Source organism: Canis lupus, chromosome 20, assembly GCF_048164855.1.
Source record: "Canis lupus baileyi chromosome 20, mCanLup2.hap1, whole genome shotgun sequence".
NCBI classification, from domain to species: Eukaryota; Metazoa; Chordata; class Mammalia; order Carnivora; family Canidae; genus Canis; species Canis lupus.
The window spans coordinates 4,069,728-4,087,758 of record NC_132857.1 but is presented as its reverse complement, the minus strand read 5'-3'; the positions used below and the strand labels follow the sequence as shown (position 1 = coordinate 4,087,758).

Genomic DNA, 18,031 nt, shown 5'->3' with positions numbered 1-18,031 from the left:
CTCCAAGCTGTTCTCTCTGCACCCACCTCCCCGCAAAACACGCAGAGTAAAACCGGCCTGTGCACGCGCGCACTCATTCAACAAACATTTGCTCATATTTCCAATTGTCGTGGATAGAATACAAACACATCATGGCTAATTCCCACATTTTTAAAAGAGATAGATTTTTAAAGACTTTATTTATTCATTTTTAGAGAGAGACCGAAAACACTGGGGGGGGGGGCAGGGGAGAGGCAGAGGGAGAGAAGCAGACGCCCCAGTGAGCTCAGAACCCGACGCGCGGAGCCCCATGCCGGGACCCCGAGATCGTGACCTGTGCTGCGATCCACCGGCCCCTGAGCTGTTGAACCAACGCCACACCCGGGCCCTCCCATCCTTAAGGCCAGCCGAGCACTCTTGTACTGAAGTTCGCATTTCCCAGCAACCTCTTTCCCCACCTTTGCGCCGTCCCCCGCCGCGGTGGCCAGCATTCCCACCATCTCTGCATCCTCCCACCCAACGCCATTTGCACCACCGGCTCTTCTCTCTACTTGGTCCGCCCAGGATGGAAATCCCACATTTCCATCTCTGATTACTACCCCCGCGGCTGCTGGTGGGCTTCGGCTCTGCTCTCCATCTCCTGTTGCTTCTCCCGCCCTCCTCAGTGTCATGTGGAAAGGCTGCGCTTCTAGACTTCTCCTGAGCCACTCGCCGCTCCCGCATATAGCGGAGGAGCTGACACTGCGCATCTCAACAGCTTCAGGTCCTGCAACTCTTTCGGCCTTGGGTCGGCTTCGGTGCTATCAAACAGGTTTTGGAGGTTTCTTCTGGCTACATCTACATCTAAGATTCCAAGGTCCTAGGACACTGCGCTCTAGATAAAGAAGGACTCTGTGTGCCATTCATTACATGAAACCATTACCACCATAGACTATTTGAGAAGAGAAAAAGACAAAAATGCCATAAGCCGACAGTAGTTTCAGGAATTCGCTATGGATACTGGTCTATGCCCAACAGATACTTTTCTAGGGTGAGTCATGAAATACACCTCCTACATTTATTGCTTACTATACAAAAGCACTACATTGAACACTTTCCTAAATGCTCCAGGTTCTGGGGACTAGAAGTGTGATCAATACCGACACAGCTCGATTCCCTGACCCAGCAGACAAGACAAATTCTGAAGATGCCAGTATTGTAGATTTATTTTTAAAATCAGGTGTCCATCTCTGTCCCCCTCTCATGAGTCCACATAGGAACGAGCGGAACTCCAAAGGGAAAACGTGGGAATCCTTAAATGTTCTTTATAGATAGCTTTTCCATTTGACAAGGAACTAAATACAAGGGCTGCAATATTTAAGATCTTGGAAGTTTTCTTTGGATATTTTTTTAAGGTGAGATAACACGAAGCCCTTGTGCTGTGACTGTGAACAGGGACTGGTCTGTTTACCCAGCAGTTTGAACAGAAGGTGTTAGATGCTCAGAATAAGAAAGGAAGGGCTTGGCTGTCGATTTTCTGGAAAGGCTTCATTTACAGAGATACAGCAGGAAAAACAAGCTGACCTGACTGTGCAATCAGCTGGAACAACAAAGAAAGCTGGTGTTGGGAATAAGAATCCTACAGAAAACCCACATTTATCCAAGTTAAAGCATTCTGCTGTGGTAAGGACTAGATCAACACTTGATGGGCTTAAGGTTACTTAGAAATTAATTTTGGAAAAAAATGGGAATCTTTATCATTCAGGGTGGTGGGTTTTATTTGGTTTGGCTTGGGGTTTTTTTTTGTTTTGTTTTGTTTTGTTTTGTTCTATTTTTAAGAATACTAGCCACAGGCCCTGTGTGTATATCTGGGCAAAATTTGTTCTATTTTTAAGAATACTAGCCACAAGCCCCTGTGCATATATCTGGGCAAAATTAAACAAAATTAAACACGATGAAAAGTACAAAATCATCCTAACTTCTCATCTAGCTTTAAATGTATCTTAAAGTACATAAAGACTACTTGAAATCAAAAGGAAGAAGCATTAGGATGGACCCACCATTTGGTTCTATCATATCTGGCCTCTGAGGATTAAGAACTAAGGCTTACGGGTTTACGGCCCCACCGACAGATAATCAGCAGGTATTTCTTTGTGATGCATGATTACCTCACTCCAAAACCCATACTTAAGTGTGATAAGTATGCCTAGAGGTTAGATTATCTGGAATCATAAGAAGCCCAGTTATCAGGGAGACAGTATGACATCGTGGATCAGAAGACAGGCTTTGATGTCCAAAAAAAAGTACAGCTGGTTTCAGAAGTAACACATGCTGACTTTGTGATCGTAGGTAAATTACTTAATTCCTTTGTGCCTCAAATAATCCGCTCTGTAATATGTAGGTAACAACACCTGCCACCACATTGGTTTGTGTTGAGGATTAAGGAAAATAATACGTACATGTGAAGTCCTTAGCGCAGGTGTAGAATATACAAAGCACGAGATAAACAGTTGCTTTGGCTATCGCCATCACAAACAACAGGACGCAAAGCTCTCCTCTTCACATGTGATGCAGGAGTTTGTACCTTCCGATGTCAGGGTGCTAAGACACCGGCCATCCCACCCTTGCCCGCCTAACAGAGCAGAAGTCCCTCTGGCCGCGGCACCATTATGTTTGGACTGCAAAGGGTGCGCGTTATTGAAGTAGGCGCGCACACAACTCCTGGTGTGACTCTGTAAACTTCTTCCCGAACTCTGCTTGTAATCTTTTACAGTTCATAACAATATGCTCATAGCTTTGTGACCACTTTGAGACAAAAGAGCCCCAGGTAATTCATCCAGCCTTGACCGTAAGAATCTTACGAGGCTGGACACGGTTGATGTCCTTATTTTACTTAAGTACCAAGGTCCTTTCCCCACTCTGATGGGGAGAAAGTAAATGGGTATCTTTCTGGAAGGCCACTGAGCTAGAGACACTAAAAGCCTTACAGATATGTGTATTTTTTGACTCAGCATATCTATTTCTAGAAATGTATCCTTAAGTGATAATTTAAGGAATATAAAAAGTTTTTTTTTTTTGTAAGGGTATTGATTAAGGTCGTTCAAAATGCAATTAACATTAGGAGAAAAAAAGACATTTCCAGTAATAGTTTATCAGATAAATCATGTTACACACTCAATAAAATATTATCTACCTATTAAAACTGATGCTATAGGGGCGCCTGGGTGGCTCAGTTGGTTAAGCATCTGCCCATGATCTCTGGTCCTGGGATTGAGCCCCCTGCTCCTCGAGGAGTCCGCCTTACTTCCCCCTCTGCCATCCCCCCTGCTTGTGTTCTGTCTCTCAAATAAATAAAATCTTTAAAAAAAAAAAAAAAAAAGAACTGACGTTACAGAAATAGGTTTTATTGACACGGATAATCTATACATATAAGTAATACACTCATATATAAACCCGTATACGTGTATGTATAGACACACACACAAACATACACAAAGTCTAAAAGGTGATTTGGAAGCGCCTCTGGATGGCATAGTCGGTTACGCATCCGACTCTTGGTTTTCAGCTCAGGTCGTAATCTCAGGCTCCTGAGATTGAGCCCCACGTTGAGCTTCAAGCTTGGCAGGGAGTCTGCTAAAGTTTCTCTCCCCTCTCCCTCTGCCCCTTGCTATGCTCATGCACGCTCTCCCCACCCTCAAATAAATAAATCTTTAAAAAACATAAAAATAGTGATTTAGAATGTGATACTGTTTTTAAATTTTTATTTTTGCTTATCTATATTTTCTAACTTTCAGCAATGAGCATGTATTAAAGAAAAAATAACAAGTTCTCTTTTAAAAAGATTTATTTATTTGAGAGGGAGAGAGAGACAGAGAGAGTGAGAATGCACACGTAGGAGGAGCAGAGGGAGAGGAAGAGAGGATCCTATGCAGACTTCCTGCTGAGCATGAAGCCTGACACGGGGCTCGATCCCACAACCCCGAGACCCGTGACTTGACCCAAATCAAGAGTGAGATGCCTGACTGCACCACCCAGGCACCCTACAAGCTGTTTATTTTAAGCTGCTGTGTTCCCAAGGATACAAGAATAATTCTTGACGTCCCCGGACCAAGAAAGGATTATAAAATACCAACTTCCACATAACATGTATTTTATGTGGCTGGCAACTGAACTACCCCACATTTTCTCTCCCTATTGCAGAGAAATGGTTGACGCGAAACCAATTAGCAATCTTTAATTAAACTCTGGGTCTTACCAGCTGCTGACTAAAAGAATGCTTAATCATGAAAGCCAGCATGGTGCCACTTTCCAGCACTGGGCTAGGAAGGCAGAGACCCAACAATGAGGCCTCAGCTCTGCACTAACCAGCTGCAACTAGCACTGTGAACTTGGGCGATTCACCTTGCCTCTGTATCCTCTTAAAATAAAAATGTTAGGCAAGAGGGCAGCTAAAGTATTTTCAGTTCTGAAAACGAATGACCATCCAGCCCCAAATGAAATTCTGGGATGGTAAAGAAAGGAGAAACTAAATCAATAGGCAGCCAAATCAGGGCACCATGCAGGGCCATGTCATCAGTGACGTGCCCATCAAACACATACCCTCCACCCCATTTCCTTTATCAGTCCTGCTAGAAGGTCAGATGTATCTAGAAGGAATTGTCACCAGCTCCCTCTTTCTGTTTGTCACTCTCCTCCTGGTTGGTCCCAGAGCTCCTCTATAGACAACATCCTTGGAGCTACCAGCATTTTTATGTATCTGTATTCTCACTGAGGCTGTAAAACCCTTCTTACTGTTAGATCCTTCTAGTTCTTCTAAGGGGGGAGCTAAATGGGTTGCTTTTACTTAAATCCACTAAAGACCAAGCAGGGCAGCAGACTGGCTCCTCTCCTGCCCCTGGGGCACCAAGTCCAAACCACCAGCTGTGGAGGGAAAACCTGTAGCTGTGTGGCTCCCTAATGACAGTCAGGTGCAAAACAGTCAGTCAACTGACTGGTAGGGGAGAGGGGGGAGACTGTCAGAATATAAGAGCTCAGGCTGTCTGGGGGGCTCAGGGGTGGAGCGTCTGCCTTTGGCTCAGGGCGTGACCCCGGGGTCCTGAGATTGAATCCCACACTGGGCTCCCCACACAGAGCCTGCTTTTCCCTCTGCCTGTGTCTCTGCCTCTCTCTGTGTCTCATGAATAAATAAATAAAATCCTTAAAAATATATATATATAATGAGCTCAACAAAGCTGGCTAGACAAATTCCTGTGATACTGATTTCTTTATGTTCTTAGAGATGGCAAATGTGTAATTTACTGCATGAACCACTGAGAAAATGCAATTCACCAGGTTAGAATTGATGGCGCAATGGATTATCAACCAAAGAGAATGGTGGCTTCATCCTGCGCAGTAGTGAACAGAAACAATCATTACTTAGGAACGTTTTTGGCTCCCTTTCCCAATTAAAAGTCTCAATGCCAAGGGAAAGTAAAAAAAAAAAAAAAAAAATCAAACCAATCTGGATATAACTTATAGAAGATTAGAAGAAGCTTATGAAAATAATGTTTTGCCAAGTAACTCTTGCTTTTTGTTCCACTCTTCTTTCTGTATGGTTCACGTTACTGCCAAGGGCCAGGTGATTATATTGGAAGCAAGTGAGACTAGATTTCAAAGACTCCTCCTGCCTGGCTCTTTGTGGCTCAAGTCTAAGGCAAGTCAAACAACTAGGACTTACCACTGCTCTTCTGCAGAACGTGGTCTCCCTGGGGGGAGCCTAGTAGTGGTTAAGTGGCTGCCTTTGGCTCAGGTCAAGATCTCGGGGGCCTAGGATCGAGCTCCACATCAGGCTCCCTGCTTCTCCATCTCCCTCTGCCCCTCTGCTCTCCCTCCCCACTTGTGCTCTCTGCTCTCTCTTGTACTTTCTCTCCAAAACAAAAAAATCCAATCTTTAAAAGAACACAAGAAAATGGTCTATATGAAGGCACTGATGGTAGATGCTCCCTTTAATTCAATTTATATGCTAAAGATTCACAATGTGCATGACTTACAAGCAATGTTTTTGCAATCCTATGGATTCTACAGGGCAGTGAGTTAGACTCACCTAGTTTCCTGCTGAAGCTTCTCTTACAGCAAAGATTTATGAAAGTCAAGCAAATTAAAAAGCTCTTGATATACTGTCCCACCACATACCAACTTTGTAGTTTACAACAAAACATTAAAATTACAAACTGAAAGGTCAGCAAATCAGAGAAATCTGAAAGCTGGCAGCTTCCGCTCTTAAAATCCTCTCCTGAAAGGGAGCCAGCAATTTGGGTTTTAAATGGAAATCGATAAGGAGGACTAATGGGTGAATGGGACTTCACGGAGGCTGTCACTTCCGTGGACTCTTCCACAAGGAAATTCTGGAGGTATCTCTATGGGTAATCAATACATACAAAAGCTAAAACTGTTCTGGGTTTATTAAAATGAGATCATGCAGTTGTGACAGGCATTACTTACTGGGAAAATGAAAGTACATCTCTGTGGTATAAATTATGCCGTCAGCATTTACTGCCTGGTGCTCCTTAGCCTCGGTCTGGCAAATAATTCAGGAATAACTCAGCTTTGTAACTCTGGGCTCTTTCCTACACGAGCATTCACAGGAGCATCTGCTTCGTAGATTGGCAAAGCCCCAGAAACGAGCTGAGGAGTAGTGATGTCAGTAACGGGGAAAGAACAAAGGGTTAGGGCTGAGGGGGCAGGAGGAGAGGAGTCACAGACGCACATGCCAGCAGCTCTCACCAGTGTAAATGCACGCTGACCTGGGAAGGCCAGGCGCCTGGAGCTGCTGTAAGGAGAGATATGAGGGCTCTAAGGAGCTCCCGGCTCCAAAGGATCTCAAAAGCCTCTGGACACAAGTGGGAGGCAGGCTGGAAGGTGAGAGAGAACGTGTCAGAGTGTCCTTTCTGCATCCTTGTCAAGTCAAGTGGTTAAGTGGCTCCATCTGATTGCTAATACCCTTTCTTTTTACTGCTTCACTTGCTGGCTATAATGTCTATTTTTACCTCAATTCTAGAATGTTTCTGCCGACTAAATGTGACACTTTCCCCATCAACCACCCCAGGGCACATCCCCCGCCCCAGTAGCTATGGGGTCCTTCCCCTTTGTATTGAATGAATGGCACAGATGACTGGAGTGCTGGTCTCCATGCCCTGCACCCTGATGCCATTCCTTCATTCGCCGGGATGCATAAATGGCTGACATATCCCATCATTTCTCATGAGGCTGTCTGCATCTTAACCAGAATAACTCAAAAGGGATATAACACTACAATGTTAGAATTTTGTGTGCCATTCAATCCTTGAGGGAGCATTACTAGGCCGCCAGGGCCTTCCAGCAGCTGGAAATCACACGGAGATAACCTCTCCTGCCTAGGTAAAAGGCCAGCTGAGATTCCTGTATTTAGTTGGGCACCCTGCAATTCACTGGCACTGTGTGGTACTGGTTCACACTGGGCTGTAATTGAATATTTACTTATGTTCTCAAGAGCAGAGACCGGATCTAATTATCGTTATATCTTTAGATCCTAGCATAGCACTTCCTACTGAGTAGAGATCAATTTAAAGACTGAACAAAGTCAATTGAAAGAGCTCCAAATGGCCAAAGCTAGAATGACTTGAGCAACAAAATAAAGTAGCACTGGACTCCTCCAAAGTATAAAATCAATGTGCATGATTGCATACTGATAAAAAATAATTGAATAAATTAAAACTCCCCATTCCTTAAGAGTGGGTTGTGCGTAGTGACTTCCAGAGAGTATACAACATGGAGAGGGGAAGAAAATAGTAATGTAACAGTAGAGAAACCCAAAAAAGCCTGCTTTGGCTGGATGATCAAGGAAGACCTCATCAGTCGTAAGTTAGCAATATGTACCCTTGCTTGACATAATGCGATAAAAATAGCACTTTATCTTTGTGATCTTCCTCAGCAAAAATTCATCACCTCAGCCTAATCGTAAGAAAAACATCAAATACCAATAGAGGGACATTCTCCAATATACCTGACTGGTATCCTTCAAAATTGGGAAGGGAAGTCTGAAGAACTTCCACCGCCAAGAAGAGCCTACAGAGACATGAGAGCTAAATATAATATAGTATCCTGGATAGGATCTTGGAACAGAAAAAAAGGACATTAGGTGAAATCTAAATAAACTATGGCTTTTGTTTACTAATAGTATAATCAATACGGGTTCATTAACTAAAACAAACGTACCGTACTAAGCAGGATATTGATAACAAGGGACACTATGTATGTACAGGGCAGATGGGAGCTCTCTGAACTATTACCCAACTTTTCTGTAAATCTAAGACTGTAAAAAATAAAGTCTATGAATAATAATTTTAAAAATCAAGTGAATGTAAAAAAAAAAAAGGAAAGAAAACTAAGTGCTCCGTGCTCTTGCTTTTCCTATGGTTATTTGCAAAGCCACATGCAAACGAATAACTGAAAAAATCTTGGCCACTTTGGATTAAAAACCCTTGAGAGAGATCCAATAACGGCAGGGCTATTGACCACCATTTTAAACACAGGACATTATTATAGATTATGATCAGGAAGGAAAAAGGATCCCTACTCAAGTAGGAAGTACTGTGCTAAGATATAGAAGTATTACTCAGTACACCCAAGTAGTCCACATGTTCCTCTTTCATTTCTTTTCATTTCATTTCTTTCATTTCCTAGCTGCCCGTGGAGTTAAGTTGGGGTCATATGACTGGTTCTAGCCAACAGAGTGTGCGTGGAAGTGGTGTGTGACCCGTCCGGCCCAAGGGAATTAAATGCAGGTATACCTCAATCTTCCATTTTTCCCTTCTCAGTTGTCCTCCCATGGAGGCTCTGTGTCACTACAGATGCAGAAGGCCACAGGATCCAAAGGAGACTTTGCCAGGGTGAGAAAGAAACCCTTACCGTGTTAAGCCATTGAAGATTTGGGGTTCACCTGCTGAAATGGCTCTGGTTAATTACCCTAAATTATCAAGTGATTGTGTTCCCAAATAAAGGTTCCTTTCATTCTGACGGAAAACTGTTAATCATAATGTTTTTCCATATTTCTGAATATCGCTACTTACCACAGGCGATGGTCCAATAGACCAAAGAGTCTGGAGTCTGGTACAGGATTCGGTAAGGAGCCACCCGGGCACTGGAGTCCAGCACGACATCGAGGGTACCCACGAGAAGGCCTGAGGATAAAGAAGGGGGAAAAACGCTTAAGGGTTTCCCCAGTGCTGCCCCAAATTCCCAGAGGCAGCGTCAACACGCCCCTCCTGTTGGACCTCCCAACGGTCCTCCCCTACAACCCTTCTTGACAACCCCTCTCCTGTTGCACCCCACACCTTGACAAAATTTTCATCTTAAACATTCTGATGTTGGCTCTACATTACTTGTTCCAACAACCTCCAAGAGAAATCGCATTAAGTTGAAAGGCAGTCTGCTGGCATCAAAACTAATGGGAGGCTAACAAAGCTGGTAGCCCAGCCCCTGGCATATGCTGATATTTATAAATGCCTATAAATAAAAATAAGTAGGGTATTAAGCACTTACATGTTGGAGTCTCGGCTTTCCCTACATTATACCAAATGTGCATTATTTTCTCCCCTTTTCACCTAAGAAACAAATCCTTAATTTGAGTAACTTGCCAAGGCCAGGAACCAGTCCTGTCTATCTGAGTCAGTGTGCCAGGCTTGGCCTACATGTTATTTTAACCTGCCCCATTTCTCTTTGTATTAAAAAGGTACAGTTCAGCTTAGAAAACATCAATTAAGTCCCTACTGTGTGCAAGGCAAACCCTGTGGCACAAAACATAGTAAGAAAGAGTCCTTAAGGTATTTAGAATCTAGCAGCGAAGGCCAAGCAGTGTCTTAACACTTGTTTAGGAGCAAACAAGGGCTGTGAAAGGAGCGCTTGCCCATCCCCGGGGCAGAGTCCTTTGCTATTTGTTACATCAATCATTAAAACCAGAGATGGCTGCAGATGACCACCCTCTGCAATGATGCAGTAATGAGGCCGAGGGTCAGGAGAGGCACTGGCGGACGGTGGCCTTCTGTGGGTCAGGAACCTCACTGATCCGTCCACCCTGGGGGAAACTCACCACGTTATCCAAGTCCGGGCAGCCTGAACAGTCAATGAATGAATTTATCTATTTATCTGTGAGAGATGCAAATACTCAGGACACCAACGCTCACTTAAGAAGAGGCAGCATCTTCTGCTTCCAGGAGTGCAAATCCATCTCATAACTACCATTCCTGCAACATCGGCCCTCCAGAGATGTGTGCCTCCTTTACCTACCCCAAGCTGGGATCGAGCACCAAACACTTCCTCCACTGTTCTAAGACAGCACGGGCATGCACACAAATTCCACAAAGTCAAATAAACTAGATTCCTTGCATGGCAGGATGAATCCAAACAATTTCCATAAAGTAAATGCCCATAATTATTCCAAAGTCAGATGGAAATCAGCACAGAGCAGGATTTGGATGCAGAAGAACCAATTAGGAACTCTGGCTAGTTTTCTTTCTTTCTTTCTTTTTTTAAGATTTTGTTTATTCATGAGAGACACACACAGAGAGAGAGAGAGAGAGAGGCAGAGACACAGGCAGAGGGAGAAGCAGGCTCCCTGCGGGGAGCCCGACGCAGGACTCGATCCCGGGACCCCAGGATCACGCCCTGGGCCGAAGGCAGGCGCCAAACCACTGAGCCACCTGGGAATTCCCTGGCTAGTTTTCATGTTAGGGCGGGACATTTTATTTTCAATGCCTTGGTTTACTCAGTGATAAAATGGAGTCAATATCACAGTTACAGGATTGTTCTTGTAATAATACGGAATATAATAGGATTTAAGGGCAATAGGCTGATTGGAATAAGCAGTTTAACAACCTGCCTAGAACTTGCCAAGACTCCTTTATTTAATTTGACTTCTACTTAGATGACATGTTTATGAAAAATGGCTTAGATATGACACCAAAAGCATAAGCAATCAAAGGAAAAAAATAAATAATTTTTGGCTTCATCAAAATTAATCATTTTTGTCCTACAGGGGACACAATCAAGAAAGTGAAAGGGCAACACAGAAAGTGAAAGAAAATATTTCAAAACCATATATCCGATAAGGGACTCGTTTCCAGAATATGTAAAGTACTGTTTACTTCATATGAAAATGCAAATAACCTAATAAAAAATAGGCAAAGGATCTGAAGAGACATTTCTCCAAAGAAGATATACAAACAGTCAACGAGCACATGAAAACAGACTCTGTATCATTGGGCATCAAGGAAATGCAAATCAAAACAAGTTACGCTTCACACTCACTAGGATGGCTTAACCAAGAAGAGAGGATATGAAGTATCGCCCAGGATGTGGAGAAACGGAAAACATCTACTGCTGGTGGGCATGTAAAATAGTGCAGCCACTTAGGAAAATCCTTTGGCAGATCCTCCAAAGGTCAAATGTGGAATTTACGTAAGACTCAGCAGCTCCACTCCTGGGTATATACTCAAGAGGACTGTACACGTACGTCCACACAAAAACTTGCACGTGGATGTCTTAATGGCCCTAAGTCGAAACAACCCAAATGTTCACCAACTGAAGAAGGGATAAATAAAATGCAGGATATTGATACAACAGAATATTCTTCAGCAATAAAAGGAACGAAGTACTGGTAGAGGCTACCACACGGATGACCTCTAAGAACACTACGCTAAGGCTACGAGGCCAGATGCCAAAGACCGTATCTTGCAGAAGTCTATTTATAGGAAGAGTCTAGAATATGCAAATGTATAGAGACAGAAACAGATTCGTGGGCGCCTCAGGTTGAGGTGGGGAGGGGAGGGAAGGGTGTCCTGCTAATGGGTATAGGGCTTTTGGGGTGGGACAAAAAATGTCTTAAAGCTGAGTATGGTGATGGTCGTGCATCTGTGAATATACGAAAACCCATTCAATTGTCTACTTTCCACAGATGACGTGTTTGGTAGTGAATTACGTCTCAATTAAGCTGCTATTAATAATTTTTTTAAATGGCTTTGGGATAATCCTGATAGTGCTTGAGGCTGACAGGGGGAGGCTAATGTCCCCGGGTCCCTTGCTCTGTGACTGCGGAAATGAGTAGCACACAGGGAAGCAGGAAGCTCAGCGCGTGGCTCGTGGCAGGCTCTTCATGACGTCCTACTGAATCTGAACCGTCAGTTCTCCCAAAACTGTCACCACTAGTATCTCCTGACATGTCATCCTATGACAATGTCCCCATGTTTGGTTCCATCTCACTGTATCTGATACCTTGATGTGCAGGATGCCGCTGAAATCCACTTCCTTCTGCTCCAGCGGCATGGGGTCACGGAAGGAGCTTTTGCGGAGTCACCTAGTGTTCAGGAGCTCAGTTCTGGCTCTGAATCTGTCATGACCAGTTCTGTGGCACAGACATGTCACTTAACTCTTCGATGCTTTGGCTGGCTCAGCTGTATAAAGTGATCATAACGGCACCTGCCTCCCTGAACCAGGTTTTTGAACCAAGAAGCGTACAGGAGGTTACCCATGGGCAAGTCCTACAGTTGTCCTTGGTCTCTGTCCAAGGACAGGAACCCAGTTAGGTTCACTCCAAACCACAGTGACCGTAGTCGACCTGAACATACCAGGAAAAACAAACTTCCACTAAAGTGAAAATTAATTAATTCATTTGTATAATCTGGCCTGTAAGAAATACATCAAAAATCCCTACAGCCTGCACTTTCCCAAGGGCTTTGTGAAGATCCACATAATGCCACACACATATGCATTTTTGTTTTCTCTACCGTGACGTGGATTTACTGCAAAGACCTCTAATTGTTTTTCAGGTATCTGCAGATGGACGAGCATATTAACAGGAAAGGCCGACAGGAGTGCCAGCTAACCTGGCAAACACAGGTACATCACTCGTAACTGAGGGTTTGTCACACTTCGCTCTTCTCGAATCAAAAGAAGAAATGAAATCCCCAGAATACTGGAAATGTCACATACGTTGGTTCTAAGGAATGCACACTTCAGGGTGGGCCTAGGAAATGCAGCCGAGGATTAGCTTACGCGGTTTAACGAGCCTCTGAAAGAATGTCATCGCAGATCAAGGTTCTTGCAAGGGCAGCAAGCACAGCTCACTGGACAGAGCAGCCAACGGCAGTCCCGCTTCTAGAATTCTTCAGGCCTGGCCCTGCCACCACCCAAGTCTCACAGCCGGCCTCCCTGAGCCTCAGTCTCCCCACCTTTAATGTCTCACTAGACTTCTATGCTCTATAACACGCAAGGGGTGGGGGGGAGGCCTCTGAAAAGGTCCAACCTAATCCAGTCATCTTAACCACCACCAATGTCCCCCGCTAGAAGACCCCGAGTGTGGGCTTCTGATTAGACACCAGCTCCTCAACGCTCCGTGTGCATTCATAGCTGGCACCACTAGCTCCCACTAAGATTTATTTTTTTATTTTTATTTTTTTTTTTTATAAATTTTTTTTTTTAAATTTATTTATGATAGGCACACAGTGAGAGAGAGAGAGGCAGAGACACAGGCAGAGGGAGAAGCAGGCTCCATGCACCGGGAGCCCGACGTGGGATTCGATCCCGGGTCTCCAGGATCGCGCCCTGGGCCAAAGGCAGGCGCCAAACCGCTGCGCCACCCAGGGATCCCCTACTAAGATTTAGATGAAAACAAAGGGCACATACAAACCTACTGTAGGGGCCATGCTAAAATATTTTTTTTTAATATTTATTTATTTATTTATTTATTTATTTATTTATTTATTTATTTATGATAGACACACACAGAGAGAGAGAGAGAGAGAGAGAGAGAGAGAGGCAGAGACCCAGGCAGAGGGAGAAGCAGGCTCCGTGCTGGGAGCCCGACGTGGGACTCGATCCCAGGACCCAGGGTTGCACCCTGGGCCGAAGGCAGGCACCAAACCGCTGAGCCACCCAGGGATCCCTGCTAAAATATTTTAAACTACGGACAGTATAGTGCTGTGACCCTCACGTTAGGTGCACATACAAGTAGAAAATCGTTGTGAAAAATTCTTTTCGACAACTTGAGGTACCAGATACTCAGACAGAAAGTAACACTGTGAATCGGTACGCAGTTGGCCAACCGAATCAGTAAATACACCCTTCCACGTTAACCCGCGTGTGCCCTTGCCCTGGGTAACACGGACCACAATTCTCCCTCCCTTTGGGATGTTGTGCTTATGTGTCAACGCTCACCCGCCACGGCCGAAATGCCAAACCCCCAAGTGTGTGACACCTGTCTTCCTATCCCCCCCCTCCCATCCTGCTTCTGCAGGGCCTGTCGAATTCATCTAGAATTACTTGCACACTTGCCCCATTCCGCTTCCCCTCCTCTTCCCAGAGGGGCTCCTCCCGGTGCCTGGGGTCCGACTCCGACTCCCGGGTCCCCCACTTGTCTTGGAGCACGGTGAGCCCTGAGCACACACGTCATCACCGGAGGAGGGAGTAGTTTTGTTGTTTTTTGAAAACCGACATAATAAGTCGTCGCCGTGCTGCCTCGATGCTGTTGGTACAAAGAGTCAAGTCTCGGGGAGAGGGAAACCCGTGCTCCTGTGTCCACCGTCCATGCACCATACGAGAGGACGGGGTCCGGATCCAGGGCCCACCCCACCGCACCCCACCCGGAAAACCAACCCAGCAATCGAGACTTTCTCAGAAGGTCTATTACTCACTCCTCTGAAATCGTTGTCAACCCTCCGGACCTTTGGACCTTTGGCCATTTCCCACACGACGCTGCTGCAGCCAGCCGGCTGTGGCTGGTCTTAAACGATCTTGATGGCCTGAGATAACGAAGTCAGACTATGGCCCTCAAAACAACTCTCCCCCACACCTACCTACTGTATTAGTTCGAGGGCATCTTGTTACATAAAAATGCTTTTGCAAGGAGGCTCAGAAAACACTACTAAGTCCGTACATTTAGGCTCTCCAGCGCCTTGGGGCGCGGGGGGTGGGTGACACACGGGGAGCCACGGCTTGCTCAGTGTCAGGAGAATGTGGGCCACTTAGGCGCGTGCCTGTGACCATGATCAGTCACCTGCCCACGATCCTGGAGAGTGCAGGCCGCGTAGGCGTGTGCCCGTGACCATGATCACCTGCCCGCGATCCTGGAGCACCTTGCGGATAAAGCGGGCAAGGCCCTGAGGCCTACGAGGCCACAGCAGGCAGCACAAAGGTCAGACGGACCGCCACTACCTGTACCTACTCAGAGAGTGCCCTGCGGGCTCTACGCACTATTGTTAAATAAAGAATTTCGAAGCCACGGAAGACTATAGGAAATTGCAAATACACGCAATACAACTCTGACCTTTGACATTTAGCCTTACCTGCTTTGTTTTCCTTTTCAACCAAGAAAATGTAACACTCCTAGCAAAGGTCCCTTTGATGCCTCCTCCATCCCACCTCCCTCTCTCCATCCACCACTGTCAAGCTGCTTTGTATTCTTCTCATCCGGGTCCTTACACTTTAATTGCCCCATGGGTATGTACACGAATGCACATTTAACACTGATGCGCACTTTAAATTTTACATTAACGATAAAGAGTTCATATGGTTTGGCAACCTTTTTCACTCAATAAAACGGTTATAAGATCTACTCAGGTTATCCTTGTAAATCTGATTCACTCATTTTAAATGCTGTATGATATCCACTAGATAAATGCCAGTTACTTTTTCCTAATAAAGGACATTTGAATTTAACTATAACTTTTTCCCCCCTATAACAGGCACTGAAATCATTTTCATTGTTTGTGATGTTTTAAGCATATTAAAACATTTTAGAATGGAATTCTTGGGTCATAGGGGAAGTGTATCTTTAAACCTTATCAGACTTTACATAATTGCTTTCCAAAGTGATTGTGCCAACTTACTCTCACCAGGAAAGCGAAAGAATACATTTCTCCATAATGGTCCCAACATTATCCGTGGTTTGGTTTTGTTTTTCTAATTTTCACCAATCTCAAGGGTGAGAAATAGTAGCCATTTGTTGTTTTTAAGTAAGCTCGACAACACTGGAGCTTGAACTCACAACTCTGAGATCAAGAATTGCATGCTCTTCCAACTAACCAGCCAGGTGCCCCTCCATTTGTTGTTTAAATGTTGCATTTTTCCAATTATCAATGAGCTTGAGTAGCTTTTCCTGTTTATTGGCCATCCTGGTTTCCTATTCTGTGAGCTATGTGCCTTTCCTACTGAAATGACTTTTGCTGGAGATCTAGTGCAGAGATTTAGAATTTACCATTTAGAGGCTTCCACGAATATACAGCCTGATCAATTCATTTCACCAAATATATACGGATCTCCCTAAAGCCAAAGGAGCAGTACACTTGGGCTTACTTCTTTATATATATACTATATAAGTGGAGGAATCTGTGATCAGTATTTGCAAACTCCACTTCCATGGAAAGTTCCTGTAGGTCACAGGCTCCCACCTTCTCCTACCTGCTGATCCTAAGGTGCTACTGGTATGTCCCCCTGTAAGTCTTGCGCTGACGTTGGATTACGTGCTCTTAGGCAGAAAGTAATGAAACAGTAACGCCCAGAAGCAGCTGCTGACAGTTATCAACTCCAGCCACACCAGTTTTTATACTTCTCTCTCTCTCTTTATTTTTTTTATTGGAGTTCAATTTGCCAACATATAGCATAACATCCAGTGCTTATCCCACCAAGTGAAGAAAGAGAAATTAAGGAGTCAATCCCATTTACAATTGCACCCAAAAGCATAAGATACCTAGGAATAAACCTAACCAAAGAGGTAAAGGATCTATACCCTAAAAACTACAGAACACTTCTGAAAGAAATTAAGACACAAAGAGATGGAAAAATATTCCATGCTCATGGATTGGAAGAATTAATATTGTGAAAATGTCCATGCTACCCAGGACAATGTACACATTTAATGCAATCCCTATCAAAATACCGTGGACTTTCTTCAGAGAGTTGGAACAAATCATCTTAAGATTTGTGTGGAATCAGAAAAGACCCCAAATAGCCAGGGGAATTTTATTTTATTTATTTATTTTTTTTTTAGCCAGGGGAATTTTAAAAAAGAAAACCATAGCTGGGGGCATCACAATGCCAGATTTCAGGTTGTACTACAAAGCTGTGGTCATCAAGACAGTGTGGTCCTGGCACAAAAACAGACACATAGATCAGTGGAACAGAATAGAGAACCCAGAAGTGGACCCTCAACTCTATGGTCAACTAATATTCTACAAAGCAGGAAAGACTATCCACTGGAAAAAGGACAGTCTCTTTAATAAATGGTGCTGGGAAAATTGGACATCCACATGCAGAAGAATGAAACTAGACCACTCTCTTGCACCAGACACAAAGATAAACTCTAAATGGATGAAAGATCTAAATGTGAGCAAGATTCCATCAAAATCCTAGAGGAGAACACAGGCCACAGTAACTTCTTGCAAGATACATCCATGAAGTCAAGGGAAACAAAAGCAAAAATGAACTATTGGGACTTCATCAAGATAAAAAGCTCCTGCACAGCAAAAGAAACAGTCAACAAAACTACAAGACAACCTACAGAATGGGAGAAGATATTTGCAAATGAGGTATCAGATAAAGGGCTAGTTTCCAAGATCTATAAAGAACTTCTTAAACTCAACAGCAAAGAAACAGACAATCCAATCATGAAATGGGCAAAAGACATGAACAGTTTTTATACTTCTCTTACTGAATCTTGTTTGTAGTTTCCCCCTAGCAGTCTGAGAGCTCCTGGAGGGCAAGCACAGCCTTGTTTATCCTGGGATTTCCAAAGCCTACAGTAAGTCCTGTAAGTTATGCTGAATATTTTATAAATTGGATCACAAAGTTTTCACCCTGATGGACATTGGGAGAAACCAAGAAATATTTTTAAACCTTATTCGGCTACCATAGTACCTAATAGGTTCTAGCAAATTGGCCTTAAATAATTAAAATTGTCCAAGAATCATTCAATGAAAGGAGACCAACACTTGCAAAAAGTTTGGAAAATCCCACCTTGATGCAGATCAGACTCACATCTAAACTTTGGACCATGGGAGACCAAATT

At 44.1% G+C, this 18,031-nt stretch overlaps 1 protein-coding gene across 5 annotated transcripts in view; it reads right to left on the bottom strand.

Moving 5' to 3' along the window:
- The window catches only part of TBC1D9 (TBC1 domain family member 9), a 114,071-nt gene that overhangs the window by 52,714 nt on the left and 43,326 nt on the right, over positions 1–18,031 (bottom strand). For 3 of the 5 annotated variants that reach the window (XM_072788278.1, XM_072788281.1, XM_072788282.1), the window contains exon 2: positions 9,045–9,155. In XM_072788278.1, the coding sequence (XP_072644379.1) occupies positions 9,045–9,155 (111 nt within the window). Of the gene's footprint in view, positions 1–2,417; positions 2,531–9,044; positions 9,156–12,243; positions 12,310–18,031 lie in introns of those variants that run through there. The other 2 variants (XM_072788280.1, XM_072788279.1) reach the window with 2 other exon arrangements.